Genomic DNA, 16731 nt, shown 5'->3' with positions numbered 1-16731 from the left:
TAGGAAAAGATAAAAAAAGAAGCCAAATATTGAAAGTCTTTAATTGCCAAAATGAACATGTATTTAATCCTAAAGTCCATAAAGACTGGCATGGTCAGATCTGAGCTTTAAGAAAACAATTTGGTATTTATAAGTAGCCCAAAACTTCCCTTCCAATCATAAATGTGCAACTTTTGTTTTTGAAAAATTACTTCATTTAATTTTTAAAAATATAACTATTTTCTAGTTTCTAAAACAAAAGGAAAAAAAAAACATTTTGATAGCTATGTGGAAGATGGATTGGCAAAAAGATTTACTTGAAGCAGAGACACCTATTAGGAGTCTATTGCTATAATCCAGATGAGACACAGATGTGAACACAACAAAGTGGGTATGAGAGTTGTAGTGTAGGTAAAAATAACAAAATATGGCAACTGACTAGATACATGAGATAAGGGATTGAATATAACATTGAAGTTATAAAACTGGATGTAGTCTAGCAACTCTATTTTCAAATGTTTTTTTTTTTTCCCTCTCTTTTGCTTCTTTCATTCATTCAACAAGCATATAATAAGTACTGCGATTTATTAAGCAATTTTATTTTTAGATGTGGTAACTTTAATTTTTGTATAGCAATGCAGTCTAATCTCCTAAATCTTTGCCATGGGCTATAATAAATATCAGATTAACTCAGCTAGGAAGTATAACTGGAAATGTTCCATTGTAAACTCCCTATTCCAGATAATCCCAAAATATGCCACCTAAAAAATTCCACAAATTTATTTGTCAAGATGAATACTGCAGTATTACAGCCCATTTAATAATAGCCTCATCAGGCTATTGATTTTTTGTGAAATTTTATGAAATTAAATATATTGTTGCTGGGAAATTTATCATCTTCTCCTTAGTTGAAAAATGACCAGTGATAAATTTTCACAAGGGCATTAGATTATAGGAGTACATAACATGTTCCCAATCATAACCTTTTATCTTATTGATTTAGAATTTCAAGACTAAATTGTTCTTTATCTAAATCTCAGAAAGCAGATTATAGACTTTTAAAAAAATCTGCTCTATGTTCCAAAGCAGTCATTTAAAATACAAGAGCTATTGAAGTTCAAGGACAGAGTTTTTGGTTATTTATAATAATTTTTTGCTACATTTGCTTGTGCCCAATTAATAAAATTCTTCATTTCATTAAGAGAATGGTCATTATATTAGATATTAGTCAAAAGATAAAAGATATACAATACTTTAATATGAATGGATATCATTACTCTGTCAAAACAGTCAACAAGAAATTATTAGCCATGCTCTATTCTGGAGAGACAAAGAAAAGGCAAAATTCTATTCTAGATAAATCAGTAGCATGCAAATCCAAAAGAATGAAGCTGCTAAGATTGCTTTATTATACCAGAGTGCCTCATGGCATGCATATTTAACAATACTATTTCAGGATTTGCCAAACTGTTATACTTCTTTATGACTCCAGGGAGCCTGATTATCACTTAAGCAGTGGCAATGAATGATGGCAAGATCATTTTAGGAACATTTGATCACGATTTTGGAAAATCTTAATCATCTGGAAAAAGTCTGTCTATAGGTCAGTGAGAGCAACAGAAATCTGAAATTATTATTCAGTTGTGCTATTGTATAGATAGATCACATTGGTTCAACTAGAAGTTGTGGTCAATTTAATTTGACAAATATTTATTGAACTATGTACAAGCCCTATGGTCAGAGCAATTCTTAATTGCTGCCATTCCTTTTTAGACAAAAACTACATGCCCTTTCTAGGATAATTTGAAGACTGAATTATCTGAATGGTATTCATTTTGAAGATAAAAATATTTCAAATTCTTAGCAATCACAGCCCTGGCTAGTAATGAATAATGAACTTTCCAGAAGTATAAATAGATTCTGACCCATAATTTGAAACTTGTCAGAATATATTAGTTAGAATCCAAGGAGGAATGGGATAAACTTCACAGTTCTTTCTCCTTTTCTTGGTGTCAGGCTTTGCTGAATAGAGCTCTGTAATCTTTGAGATACTTAAGATGACCTGACAGCTGTAGTCAACTTGGTGAAATTATGTCTAAATGAGGACTCGGTTTCAGTCTTGGAAAACATTATAATAAGTACAAAAGTGGCAAAATAAATCTTTCTAACAAAAAAGAAAGCATCAAAAACTTGAATTATTCTGAGTTGGAGATGGAGAGGGGTTTTGCCAACCTGTAGAGTCTAGCATGATTTTTCACAACTCAAAGAGATCTGTTCTCTACAAACTTCAAAGAAGCTACACTTTTAGGAGCCCAGGGAAATAGGACCTTCTGGGAAAAGGGAAATCCAAAATTAGAGTGAGTAACAAGATAAGATTTAAAAAGCAGAGGAAAGAAAAAGCATAAAAGAGTATGAAAGAACAGATATATGATAATCTATTTGACTCTAGTAATTTTTTACTACATTTTACATTTGAAAAGACTTGAATCTCAGAAGTTAAATGTCTTGCCTAAGGTCAAAAAGGTGATAAATAGCATAATCTGGATTAGAACTATTCAGTTCCTTCCAAACCCACCTCTCCTTATTCAGATTTGTAGATTTTGAAAAAAAAAAAAGATCTTTTATGATGAAATTTGGCCTAATCAAACCCATCTTCAAACTTGGTATTTCTGCAAAAGAAATACCATCATCTTTCTTCTAATCTCTCAGGTTCATAACTTGGATGTTATCCTCAACTCTTTACTTTCCCTTATCTCTCATAGCCAATCATTTCTAACCCCTCAATCTCACACATCCCATCCTTTTTCTTTACTTAGTCACCTTCTTAGTTCATGTTCTCATCATCTCTTGACTGGACAATTACAACAGTCTCTGAATTGGTCTGCCTGCCAAAAATCGTTCCCCACTCAACTTTGCTGAAACTGATTTTTTTCCTGCTAAAATGATTTTCTTTAAGAATATATGTGATTCAGTGACAGCAAGATTGTGTGATGATCAGCTCCAACGGACTTGGCTTTTTCAAACAGTGCGCCAATTCCAATGGACTAGAGATGGGGGGGGGGGGGTGCCATCCACATCCAGAGAACTATGGATGTAGATCCAAGCATGGTATTTTCATCTTATTTTGTTTGTTTGTTTTGACTTTCTTTTTCATGCCCCCCCCCCCATTTTTGGTCTGATTTTTTTTTTTTACACAATTTGACAAATATGGAAATATGTTTAAAAAGATCACACATGTTTAACCTATATGAGATTGCTTGGTAGCTTAGGGAGAGGGGAGGAAAGTGAGGGAGGAAAGATAATCTAGAACACAAAATTTTACAAAAATGAATGTTGAAAACTATCTTTATATGTATTTAGAAAAATAAAATACTATTAAAAAAAAAAAAAAAAAAGGTTTGGCCTAAGAAAAGTTTCAGTAGTTGCTGTGATTAAAATACAAAACAAAACATGTTTTAGTAGATTAAATTTATGATAGTGAGTAATTGAATTAACCACTACCAAATTAAACTTGAATAGCAGTGTTATTTGTATGGACACAATGAGTTGTTATGAATTTAAATGAATTCTTTTAGAAGAGCATACAAATGATGATCCCAAATTATGTATCTGTCTCATGAAAAGAATTAGCATGGTCAATGCCTCAGTGCTGCCTACATAAAAATTAATTTTTTAGCTAATTCACTTTTGTTAACTGTACAAAAGTGTGTATAAATAAATTTATTATCATTTGACTCTCAAAAAAAGAGCTCGAAAAGATGTTCTTCATATTCTTAAGTTATGTTGTCTAATTATGAAGTAAATACACTAAAACAAATTATTAGAATCTCAAATTTTTTGCTTCTTTTAAATAAGATTTTTAAAAATTGAAGGCACATAACAAGCTAACAAGATCAAATCACTACCTCATTGCAAGGTCAGGATACTAAGTCAAGTTTTGAATTCAACTTATTTTGTTGTTCAGTCATTTTCAGTTCTTTCCAATTCTTTATGACTCCAGATGGGTTTTTTTTTTTTTTAGCAAAGATACTAAAATAGTTTGCCATTTCCTTCTCCAACTCATTTTATACATGAGAAAATTGAGACAAACAGGGTCAAGTGACTTGCTCAGGATTTCACAGATAATGAAGTGGTTGAGACCAGTTATGAACTCAAGAAGAGTAATAATTTTCCTGACTTTAGGCCTAGCATTCTATCTACTGAACCCAGCTTCCCCTTCAGCTTCTTATTAACATACAAATAATAATATTCAGCTTTTCTCCCTTCCTCTTTCCCTCCTCTCCTCTCCTCTCCTCTCCTCTCCTCTCCTCTCCTCTCCTCTCCTCTCCTCTCCTCTCCTCTCCTCTCCTCTCCTCTCTCTCTTCTCTCTCTCTCTTCTCTTTCTCTCTCTCCCTCCCTTCCTTCCATCCTCTCTCCCTCTCCCTCTCTCTCCCTTCCTCCCTCCCTCCCTCCCTTCCTCCCTTTCTCTCCCTCCCTCTCCTTCTCTCTCCCTCTCTCCCAAAACAGGTTTATTTAGAAGACGCTACAAACAAAATAAGAGATAAAATAGGCACCCAGAGTGGCAAATATAACATTATGAAATAGAGTTGTGAGAGCAATAGGGTCATCATTATCAAGAAAAGGAATTTGGAAGAATCCATTAAAGTGAGCTAATCCACTTTTAGATATTATCAGACAAAAAAAAAAAAAAATGAGCCCTATGTATCCATATTTCACAAAAGAAAAAGTGCATTAGGGACTACCATGTAATCTGCTTATTTCTCATAATTTTTTTAACCCCTTTTCTAGACAAGGCAAGATGAGTCAAGAAGTATTTATTAAGCACCTACTTCTGTACCAGACTTTGTACTAAGTTTTGGGGATAAAAAGAAAGACAAAATAGTCTCTGCTCTACAAGAGTGTAGTCTAATGGAGGAGAAAATAGGCAAACAACTATGTAATTACATAGATGATAAATAAATAAATATGTTTGTGTGTGTGTATGAGTGCATGAGTGTTCATCAGAGAGAAGGCACTAACATTTACAGCGACTGAAAAAGGCTTCCTATAGAAAATCAGATTTTGGCTAAGGTCTAAACAAACCCATCGGGAAATCAGGAGAGGGAAATTAGGAGGGAGAGAATTCTAAGCATAAAGAATAACCCTCAAATCTATCCCTATATTTGACATATCAAAGAATCAAGTGATTAGTTTAGCTTCGTATAGGATTGATTTTTCTATCCTAAACTCAGAAATATGCATTGTGTTTAGTTTATCATAATTTCAAAGTCCATTTCCCAAAACACGTGCTAAATCTATATAGCCAATTTTTTTGGTAATTCAAACCAAAATTATTTTTATTACTGAAGAAACAAAAAAAATATTTTAATGGCAAATATATAAATAAATCATAAGCATATTATGGAAAAAGTCTAAACAGTAGTTAATTATCTATAAGAATAGGAATAGTGTAGTACAATTGAGAAAACATTGGATTGGAAGGAGAATTAAATTGCATTTCTTCCTTTTATTACCTTGTTAAATCTTAGACAAGTTGCTTAATTTCTCTTATTCCTCTGATGAAAAACAAAATCATTTCTTAGTAAATCACATCTTATTGTTGTGGTCTCAAGTTATACTATATGGCCTTGAAGGTCATTTTTAATTCTAAATCTATGATCCTATAATGAAAATGACTGAGGGGTTATTTTGAGGAAATATATTTTATACATACTATATAAATGTTATTATTTAATTGTTATAAGGAATGCATTGATAAAAAATAATTCCTATTTTCTAAGCAGTTAACTCTAAGTTATCTCTATATAATATAAGTTATCTCTAGTTAACCCTTAGGCTCTTTGTGGGTGAGACAACATTTAATTTATTGGAAACATTTGGGTAACAAAAACGCAGACTTTATTATATTAACAGGAAAGAGCTGACCTTTGCTTAGGACTTCTCTCAGCCTGGGTCCTCTCTTCTATATCCAGAGAGCCAAGATCTCTTCAATATTTCTTTTCTCTTTAACAACTCAATTCTCCCATTATTCCCTGGTTGTTTCAATTTTTCACATACAAAAATTCAAAATTTCATCTTTTCAGATTGAGATAGGAGCTCCTTTTTATACAAAGTTCCTTAGGGCATGACCCAGTCTCTCATATAATGCTTCTGATGGATTCAAATATGTCTATTAGTAGGACACTTAATCAGACTTCTATTGTAGACAAGAGAAATGGTCTAAGAAAGGAAAAAACTAGGATTTGCTTTTATTTCTCTCCCTTTAAAGAAACTTACCCTCTATCTTAGAGCAAGTTTTTTCAAAGCAGTCAGCTCCCCATTTCTCTGATATGAATGACTACTACAAACTTATGCATTCGTGATTCTAACATTGCATTTTCTTCTTAAAATGTAGCAGTAGCATTCAACTATCTACCTAAGAAGGCTTTTATAAATGAACATAATAATACATGTTAGGGTAGATGCTGAGAGTGCCTTGAAAATATTAGCTCAAGCACATTCCATAATTCTGCAACAGATGGTTCATTTCCCATCAGCAAACAAAGGATCTGCAGTATCATCACACATTCTTTCAAGGTGGATATTCTCCTGCACAGAAAGGTTTCTCCTTGTCAAGAAAAAAAAAAAAAAAAAAGTATTTCTATTCAAAGGAAAAGAAAGAGAAGCTTCTTCAATAGAATTTGGCTGAAAACTTAAATGAAGCATATGCCAGACAACTACCCCCTCATTCTGTACTAGTTTAAAACCAGCTGTAGATGGAATATAAGTACATCTTTTTGTGCCTGTGAAATAGAGGGGGAAAAGAAACTACCCCCTGGCAACATGTGCTTCTATACTTGTGTTAAAAAATATTATTTTCTCATATTGGGTTTTATCTATTAAAAAAGATATACTACAAAATAACTTTGAGATATCCACAGACATACTTAATTCAAGTATTATCTCCTTAATAAAGCTGCCAGGTGGTACAATTTATATAGTGCAGGCCTTGGAAAAAGAAAGCCCAAAACAGATCCTGTGTCAGACACTTGCAATCTATTATGACCCTGACAAACTTCTCTGTGCCTCAGCTTCCCTGTATATAAAATGGTGTTAGTAAGTTGTTGTGAGGAGTTTGTGTGGGTAAAATTCTTTGTAAACCTTAAAACACTCTATAAATGCTAGGAATTATTATACCCTTTTCCTGACCCACTCAACCTAAAGATATCTCTCTTTATTTTGTGACTTCCTGTTGTACTTAATAGTTTCACTGATCATCTGTTTCTCTCAATCAACTAGCATTTATTCAGTACCTGCTATGTGCCAGGCTTTATCTTTCTTTCTCTCTATCCATGCATACATATATATATTTTATATGTGTATATCTGTACACACACATATATATTTGCATTGTTTTCATAGGTATCTATGTATTTATATGGAGAGAAACAGATGCAAAAAAAACACTTTCAGCAATCATAGAATTAATTTTTAGACAAAACTGAACTTGCAGTTTTTATTAGAGCAAACCTTTAATATTCTGGTGAGTTTCTAGTTCTCCTATAGCATTCTACATAGTTTTCTCACCCAAAGCCTATATTTGTCACCCTTTGATTATATTCCCCTAAATGGAAAATGTTACTACAGGGTTTTTGAATAGGCAGTCTTTTCTAATGCATGAATATCTCATAGGAATAGTGAAAGGTGGCAAGTTTTCAATCTCTGCCCCTAACTTTTCTCATGTCATGACTAGCTACAAGGGCCATAAAGACAATCTTCATTCTCCAAGGAACATGAATGTTCAGAAATGATAGTTTTCTCTAAAGAGTTCAATTTGAGGCTTTTCTCAATAGTATTCCTAAGACTGCTATTATCCAAGAAACTCTTGTCTCTGACCAAAAAAACTAGAATATGATCATTGTGCTGACCAGAAAATGAGATTTCCCTTCTCTATATAAGAACATTATCCGTGGGTTCACAGATCTGGGTTCAAATATTTTACCTGATTCTTATGATATGAAATCATTTTATCTCCCTTGGTGTCAGTTTCCCTGTTTATAAAACAAAAGGAATGACTGAACTCTATAATCTCTGAGGTTTCTCCCAGCTCTAGATATATGGATCCCTTTAGTTGATCAACAAATATTTATTAAGCACATACTGTGTACCAGTCATCAAGGTTAGATTGGGATTACAACCAGAGTGCCAGAGGCAGTTTGTACAAGCTCTCCAGACTATTGTTAAATTTTTAGTCCTAGCATTTCTGCCTCAGAAATGGGCAATGTTACACGTGAGAGCTTAATTCATTGGGGGTTTTTTTAGTGTCTATTCTCAAAAAAATGTTAGTGAAAATATTAATAATGTATATTAAAATTAAATGTATATCATGCATTTTGGGGAATGAAATGAAATAGGGAATTCCTTAGGTATTCACAATTGATGAACAAGTAGACATATGTTCACACCCTTCAATGGCAATTGAAGTCAGAATTTCCTACAAAGCTGGCTTCTGTTTAAGATCAACAAAATAATAATCATAATATTTAGCTGATCAACTGCTCAAACTGTTTAGTTGGTCCTTAAACATTTTTCCTTTTCTGATTACTTCCTAATCCTCATTTCTTTACTCTTGCACTATCTCCAAATCCTTTTATTTAATCACACTAATATTATTTTCTCCTGAGAATTTTCACAATAGAAAAAATTCTCCTTACTGCATTTTCCATCTCAGTCTTTAAAACTTTTGTAGATATGAGATACTTCACATTTTAACATTAGTCACTTAGCAGTGAAATTGCCTTGATAACCACTAAACATAATGTCCCTATTCAATGTAATTATGAGTTCTTTGTGTCAAAAAAAAAAAGAAATAAAAAGCATGCAAATGCACACATATACACACATGTTATATTGACACATATAACTACATATACATATGTATTATGATCTCCCAGATTTACTATTGTATGTTGTTTCAATTACATTTGTAAAATGTATTTGCATTACCATGATAGCATGTTATAATCTTTTGTGTTCAAAATAAAGTACTATAAATTGGTTAGCAAATCATAAATTAATAGAAAATGCATTTAAAGCTTACTTATTAACTGATTATATTTATAAACTTATACCTTTACATTAGGATCTGAGAGATACTGTGACATTAGAACATAAGATCTAAATCTTCTGTAATTTACAGTCTAAGGAGGATATAATATTATTCCTAATAAGTGAACATAGCAAAAACTGTAGGGAAAAAACAATAAATGGGCAAATATGAGAAAAAATATAGAGCCTAGAGTCCCATGGAGTGTGGTATTCCTATTCTGTTATATACAATGGGGCACGTAGGTGGTAAGTGGATAGAGCACTGGGTTTGGTATTCAACTTCAGACACTTACTAGGTATGTGACCCTGGGCAAGTCTCTTAATCCTGTTTGCCTCAGTTTCTTCATCTGTAAAATGAGCAGAGAAGAAAATGGCAAACATCTTTGCCAAGAAAATGCCAAATGAGACCATGAAAAGTTGGATACAACTGAAAAAAAATTTTAGCAACAACAATTGGTACAATAAAGTAATTTCTTTTTACTAAAGGTCTTTGAGAAGTGAATAAAGGATCACTTGTTGAGAGGGTAAGAAAGATAAGATTCTAGGACAAATATGGGTTGGATTTAATGACCTCTGATGATTATGTCAATTCTAAGATTCTATGATACACAGCAAAGAAAATTTTATTCTAAAGAGATATTTAAGAGTTCATTATTTCAAAAATGATGTGATTGAGGTCCAATTAAATTGTACAGATATTTATTAAGTGCCTATCATATGGAATACACTTTCAATGTAAAGTTTCCAATGTACGTTTAATGTACACAGGTCTCAGTGTTAAGAACTTTATAATCAAAAGGTTAAAATGTTCAATCATTTTTTGCAGTCTTGTTTGACCATTTGAGATTTTGTTTACAAAAACTTTGGAGCATTTCTCCTCCATCTCACTTTATAAAAGAGGAGGAAACAAAATAGATAGGAAATCACTTAAATCAATTAACCAGTGATTTGCCCAAAGTCTCAGAGCTACTAAGTGCTGAGGTCAGATTTGAACTAAGGAAGATATGCTTCGCTGCTTCTGGGCCACTTAGTTGCCCCAAGGAGGAAAATGGCATAACTACTATTCAAGGGAGATTAAACTAAGTGTAAAAGACACAAGTCCTAGGAAGGTTGGTGATTTAAGTCATATAACTACTGAAACTGGAATTAAAATAGACTTTCCATCACACTGTGTTGACTCATACCATTCATTTTTTCTTCTGCCTTTTTTATCTCTTTCCAACAGGAAGGCCAACATGTAGTTGTGCTCTGGGTTTTACTGGACCAAATTGCAATCAGATGGTCTGTGAGAAGTTTTGTCAAAATGGAGGATCTTGCAGTGTTACTGCAGGAAACCAACCATATTGCCAGTGCATGCCTGAATACACTGGAGACAGATGCCAATACTGTAAGTGGGGACTATGTCCATCAAAACATTCTGCAGTCTAGTCTGATTTTGATGTTTAAGTATATGAAATCTCTGACTATATTTCAATCTTTTCCTTATTTTTTGTTTTCTTCTCTTCTCTTTTTTATTTATGGCATGAATATGGGACCTTAAGCAATTGTTGGCTCAATCTTTTTTCCCCCTGAAAATGAGAAATGACACTACCAGCTATTCTTATTTAAGTGGTCTATAGTCAGCTCAGGTATCAGTTAAATGTTTAGAAAAGATATAAAAACTTATTTAAGCAACTTTCAACCATCCATAAATGACATAATTATAACTAATATATAATATTGTGTCTTCTTCATTCCTTCTAAAACATTAGGTCATAGCAATTCTTTTTTTAATTATTACTTTAGAAAATCACAGAATAAAATCAGTGCCAAAGTCAAATACCTTTTGTATTACTTTTCCTCCTCCTATTTAATAGTGAGTATAATAGAAATTAGACTCTAAAAATAGTGCCTTCAGTTTCATTTCAGTGAAGAATGTATGTACGTTGTTGTGTGCTAGAAATAAGCCAGAGGGTAGAATGATGCATTACAATCACTGTAGCCTATAACTATACTTGGAAAGGATAGGTCTGGTTGATGTATTCTTTGCTTTGAGATTCACTGAGGCAGAGATGACCTATTGTTTTGTAAATGGTTTCACAGTCATTTCATTATCATCATTAGAAATCATAGTCCTTACCATTTGTACTGCAGAGCATTTTATTAAAAGTATCCAATTAATCCTGAGACAGAGGTTAAGTAACTTGCTCAAAGTCCAGAAGCCTTAATATCATTGGCAAGATTGTGCCTCAAACATTGTTGATAAAAATGTCAACAAACATCTTTGAGGAATGGTGAGGAAATAAGTTTGCAAGGAAGCAATCATCTAATATGACTGGACAGTTCAGTAAAAATTATTAATCCAATAGCTAACAAAACATAGTAAGAAGAGGGTTGTATCACTGTGCATTTACAAATCTTCTTACTAGAAATGAAGGAATGACAGAATGGTTCATTATAATGTCTAATTAAAGATCCATTAGTGGGAGGTAAAACATCAGTTCTTAGTTGTGCTGAGTAAAAACATTTCATAACTCTAATGACAAAGTAAAATGCCTAGGTCTGAAATGCAAATTAATTTGAACAGCAGCAGCCCAGGGAGGTGAGACTGAGATAAATAATGACAAAAATCAAATTAAGTTTTCTTTAAGGAAGTTGTGCAAAACCAAACATAGCTGTATTACATGCTCTGCTGGAGCAGGGATTCTTGCTGTAAATCAAAGAAATGAATAAGAACAGTATTTTGCATTTAAACTAAAGTATTAACTGAAGGGAAAAATACTGAAGGCTATTTATAATTTAATAGTGATAACATTAGGGCTAAAGGCCAATGTAGACAAACTGACTTTGTGTTTGAAAGACAAGTATCAAAATTAAATGGCAACCTAAATGTCCTTTTGCTGATGTTTTCTAAGTCCTTTAGTAACCTACACAGGAAACAATTATAATTTCAATTATGACTCCACTCTTTAGAAACATCTGTGTCATGCCTTATGCTTTTTGGTTCTAATGGGTTCAAGTATTAAAACATACATTTTAAATAATTATGTTCTTATATAATAATTCTAATTAATTATATTTAAAACTACCCAATATTTTCCTATATCAGTAATTAGATTTTATAAATCTTATAACAGTAGGAGTATGTTCTAAATCAATTCTACAGCCAAGGGTTTAAACTTTACGAAATAAGTACTGGGGAAGTTTTGTGACTAACAAAGTGCTAGTTATTATTAAAAGACTTTTTAAAGGATGGCTTGGGAAAAAGTAATTATCAATGTATGAGCTAGAATACTAATCTACCATTTGCCAGTATAAGGGATACACACACAAACATCCACACACATTACTTAGCTAGTCTACGGTATATGACAGATCCAGAAAAGTAAACAATGTATATATAGAAAATAAATACAACTGGAGCATTAAGAAAGGCTTATTGAAGGATGTAACATTTGAACTGAGCCTGGAAGGCAGCTAGTAGTCATATTCAACAAGAAGAAAAAGGAAGTTTCCAATAATGACAGAACAGCCCTCCACAAAAGCATGAAGCTGACCTGTGAAACATTATGGATCCTAGAGAGCTCAGATAGAAGTTAAGGAGTTCAGCTTTGAAAAAGAAAAAAGAGCCAATTTGTGAAATACTTTAAATGCCACAAAGAGGAGTCTGTATTTTGTGCTTCAAGAAATAGGGAACCAATGACATATCCTGAGTAGGTGAGTGAAAATTGTTAGGCTTGTGTTTTTAATATTTGCTTGAATGGAACATGTTTAGAGAGTAAAGAGACTTGAAAGTGTGAGATCAATTAGGAGGCCTGTGAAATGGTTTAGTTAAGAAATAACAAAAGCCTGAAATAGAGTGTTTATGGCATGAGGAAAGAAAAAGAGATAGATAGAATATATTGTAGAAATAGAACAAACCAGATTTTGCAACTTATAGGATGTCAAGAGTCTGAAAAAGAGTCTCTTCCATAAAATAGGCTCTAAAGCTTGTTGGAGAAAAAAAACAGAGATTAGAAAGGAATTCAGGATTCATCTAGAACAACCCATCTCTGAAAAGAATACTTTCTACAAATTGCTGATGAATTGCATTCCACCTTCTACTGGAAAATCTTCAGTGACAGGGAAACAATCACCAATCACTACTATTTTAAATAGATTTTTATGGACAGAGGCAGCTAGGTGGCGAGGTGGATAGAGCACCAGCCCTGAATTCAGGAGGACCTGAGTTCAAATTTGGTCTCAGACACTTAACACTTCCTAGCTGTGTGACCCTAGGCAAGTCACTTAATCCCAGCCTCAGAAACAAAACAAAACAAAAACAAAAAAAAAAAAGATTTTTATGGACAACTTCTGTTATAATATTGTCTATATTTTTCTATGTCCCTTTCTCTTGCTCTCCAAAGCAAAGCCTTTAAAAGAAAAAAATGAAAAAAACAAAAAAGAAAGAATATTGGCAATCAATGTGGGGGAGGGAGGAAAATTGACATTATTTTCTGCCACTTCTGTTATTTAGGCAGTCTTGAGTAAATCATTTAACATTTCTTATTCTCACCTGAATTCTCTGTAGAATAACGATAGGACTAGATTGCTTCTAAGTTCTGCTCTAGCTCTAAAATTGTAATGCTGTACTCTATGAATATAAATGCTATAGGAATTAAGAGAAGAAAAAAAGATAACATCATGGAACTGGACTTTCAAAGAGGGGTAATCAAAGGGGAAATATGGCTTTAATCCTCTCAACAAGTGCTATAAAAATGCTATGTTACCACAATTGTGAAGTTTTATTATTTTTAAATTTTAGTATGTATTTTATTATTAAATGATTTATTTGTTATTGAATTTTATTGTATTTGATCCATTACATAACAGTTGCATTGATTTTCATTGAAATTCTTACAATCACAAATGAGATTGCTCTGGAAAATCTAGACTATGTATCCTAGAAGGAAAAACGATACCAGTGAAAGAACTGGTAAAACAAATTAATCCATTCTACTGTCCTTGATCACTTAGATTTTTCTTCTTTACTTTTCCTCCTATAACCACATTTGCCCTAACTTCGGAAGAAGATCATTGAGAAAATCAAAAGGACACTGTTCTGAGGCCTATCTTCTCATTAAATACTTAAGGAATCCTTTACCTGAACAGTTTTGATTTTTTTTGTTTTTTTGTTTTTTTGTTTTTTTTGTTTCAGTGAAATGTTCAACATAGAAAGGAAGGGCATTTAATTTGAAATGTGTGAGATAATATAGATTCATTTTGAACCAGATATGATTGATATAGAAGAAGGCTGATTAGTGGAAATATGACAAAGCAAAATAAACCCCATTCTTTCAAATTTTTCATTCATATCAGTGGACTTAGAAGAAACTGCCAGGGTTAGAGAAAAATGTCTTTGAGGATCACTTTTAAAGAAGAAAGTTTACCTATCATACTGTAAGAGCAGAATTAATTAAGGAAAGATTTTTGTTAAAAAGACTTATTTTCCTTTGAATGAAATGGAAAAGAAAAACTGAAGTGAAGGATACCAAATATATTCATGTCCCTCAGAAAAGAATAACAAAATTTAAAAATAGATTTAATGGAAAGATTGAAATAGATTTCCCCAAACAGATGGAAAAAAAGTCATAAATAAGATAAAATATGTACTGTGATGACTTGAAGAAACCTCTACCATGTACATGCTGTGAACAGAAGGCCAAGTTTGGAATTCCTTATCAGGAACAAATACATATGTGTGACAAGAACATAAACGAACATTTTGCATTCTGAACATGCTATTTATTTACTTACTTTCAAAAGTACTCTTACCATTTTTATTTCTTTAAATTATTCGTCAAACAAGTAACAACACAATGATTGTCAAAGCAAATATGGATACTTAGAAGCAATACAGTAACTTTGTGACTTGTGATTTTGCTAAATATGGATTAGGAGAAAAAGCTTGAAGAATGTGTAATTATCATCACTGGCAACATAGCAGTAGCTTATTTCTATACCAGCTGCACAAATCTTGAAGTTGAGTTGATTATAATCTCACAATATTTCAGAAGCAACATTTCATCTCCTAAATATGCCAATATTGAAGTGATATAATCATCTCCTCAGCTTGCTAAAAATCAAAATGACTTTGAGAATAAAGAAAGTTGTGTGTCCCCTTCCTAACCTGTGGAAAACAAAAAAGAAAAATAGTCTAAAAAAGAATGATGTCGCAAAGAAATGTGATACAAAAATATTTACCATGCATTTCAGGGTAGCTCATAGTATTTCAACTGTTAACTTTAAGAGCTGTAAGATTTAAAAAAAAAAAAAAAAAGTGGGTGTCTTAAATTAATTTTTACTTAAACTATACAAATGTTCATTTGGGAGACTATAAAATAAATTCAATTCTTTGTATTAAATAAAAAATCAAAATCCTGCAGTAATTGTGATTCTGGCCCAATTGGTATTAAACAAACTGCATAGATCCACAAATAATTATCTTCAAACACAATTGGGTCTTTGAAAACAATATAGTACATAAATCATGCACAGACAGACACACATATTAAACAAAAATATTTACTTGAGTCTTACCCCAAACCAAACAAATTGTTTCTAGTTGAATGCTTCTGCAAACATCATTTTTTAAAGAATTAATTTAAATGTAAATTTAAGGTTACTTTTTAAACAGGGTATTTCATATCAGATTTGGGTGCTCTCCTGACATGTTTTGGAATAATGCCACAATTCAGGAAGCCTGAAATGCTTTAAAGAGAATGAAATAAAATTAGACTCCTGTCTTTTTCAACTTTTATGTTTAATGAATGAGGTTTCTATCAAGGAAAAGTGGATACTATTATTGTATCTGGTGAGAAAGATACAAGCTTGTCTGATAATTAATATCATTATAAATAAGTCTATTATGATCATTTTCTATGACAAGAAGGATTATTGGTCAATAAATACAGCAAAAACTTCCAAAGCCATCTGGATCATTGAAAGATGCTTCTAAATGTAAGCAAGGGAAAAAGGGAAATGAGGCCAGAGAAGGAAGGCAGGAAATTATTTAACTTTACCTACATATATATAGCAAGTCAAGTTTTCTTGTTCTGTCCTATGTTAGTTATAGAAAATACTTTGGATCCCTAGTACAGGATTTGACTTAAATGATGGAATGAAGGAATTAAAATGACAAGACTCTAAATATCATCAGTTTCTTAATAGAGAAACACTCAGAGTAAAACAAAACAACAAAAATATATTTGAATATCATAGATCAATTTTTAATTTTTCTCCACACTCTTAATATCAGGTATCTATATGAGAGAAGATATATTTGGCCCTACTCCAAATAAATCCTTAAGTATATGTTGAGAGACCCCTTCATACTAATAAATGTTTTCTTTGATGAAATTCACATAATTTCATAGCTTAAAACAACCTTCTTTACCAACTAGTAAAGCCTATTCAGGAACACTAATCCTCCTCTACTGTGGCCCAGAAAATAGTCATCCCCCATTCATCTGTATAAATCTAAACAAGGAAGAACTAATCTATTTTGGGATGATTTCCTTGGAGCCTAAATTGTTCTCAGAAACTGTTACACATTGCTTCCAGTTAAATCTTCTGGGGCCAAAGAGAACCAATCTAAACCATCTTCCACATGACAACCTTCAAAAAAAATTAAATAACAGCTTCCAT

General features: G+C 32.3%; 1 protein-coding gene across 3 annotated transcripts in view; it reads left to right on the top strand.

Annotated features, from left to right (window-relative positions):
- Positions 1-16731, top strand: part of LRP1B (LDL receptor related protein 1B) — a 2473587-nt gene that overhangs the window by 2387377 nt on the left and 69479 nt on the right. For all 3 annotated transcript variants that reach the window (XM_074301983.1, XM_074301982.1, XM_074301981.1), the window contains one exon: positions 10292-10453. In XM_074301983.1, the coding sequence (XP_074158084.1) occupies positions 10292-10453 (162 nt within the window). The remainder of the gene's footprint in view (positions 1-10291; positions 10454-16731) is intronic.

This window comes from Sminthopsis crassicaudata, chromosome 3 (assembly GCF_048593235.1).
Source record: "Sminthopsis crassicaudata isolate SCR6 chromosome 3, ASM4859323v1, whole genome shotgun sequence".
Lineage (NCBI taxonomy): Eukaryota > Metazoa > Chordata > Mammalia > Dasyuromorphia > Dasyuridae > Sminthopsis > Sminthopsis crassicaudata.
This window is presented reverse-complemented; position numbering and strand designations above follow the sequence as displayed.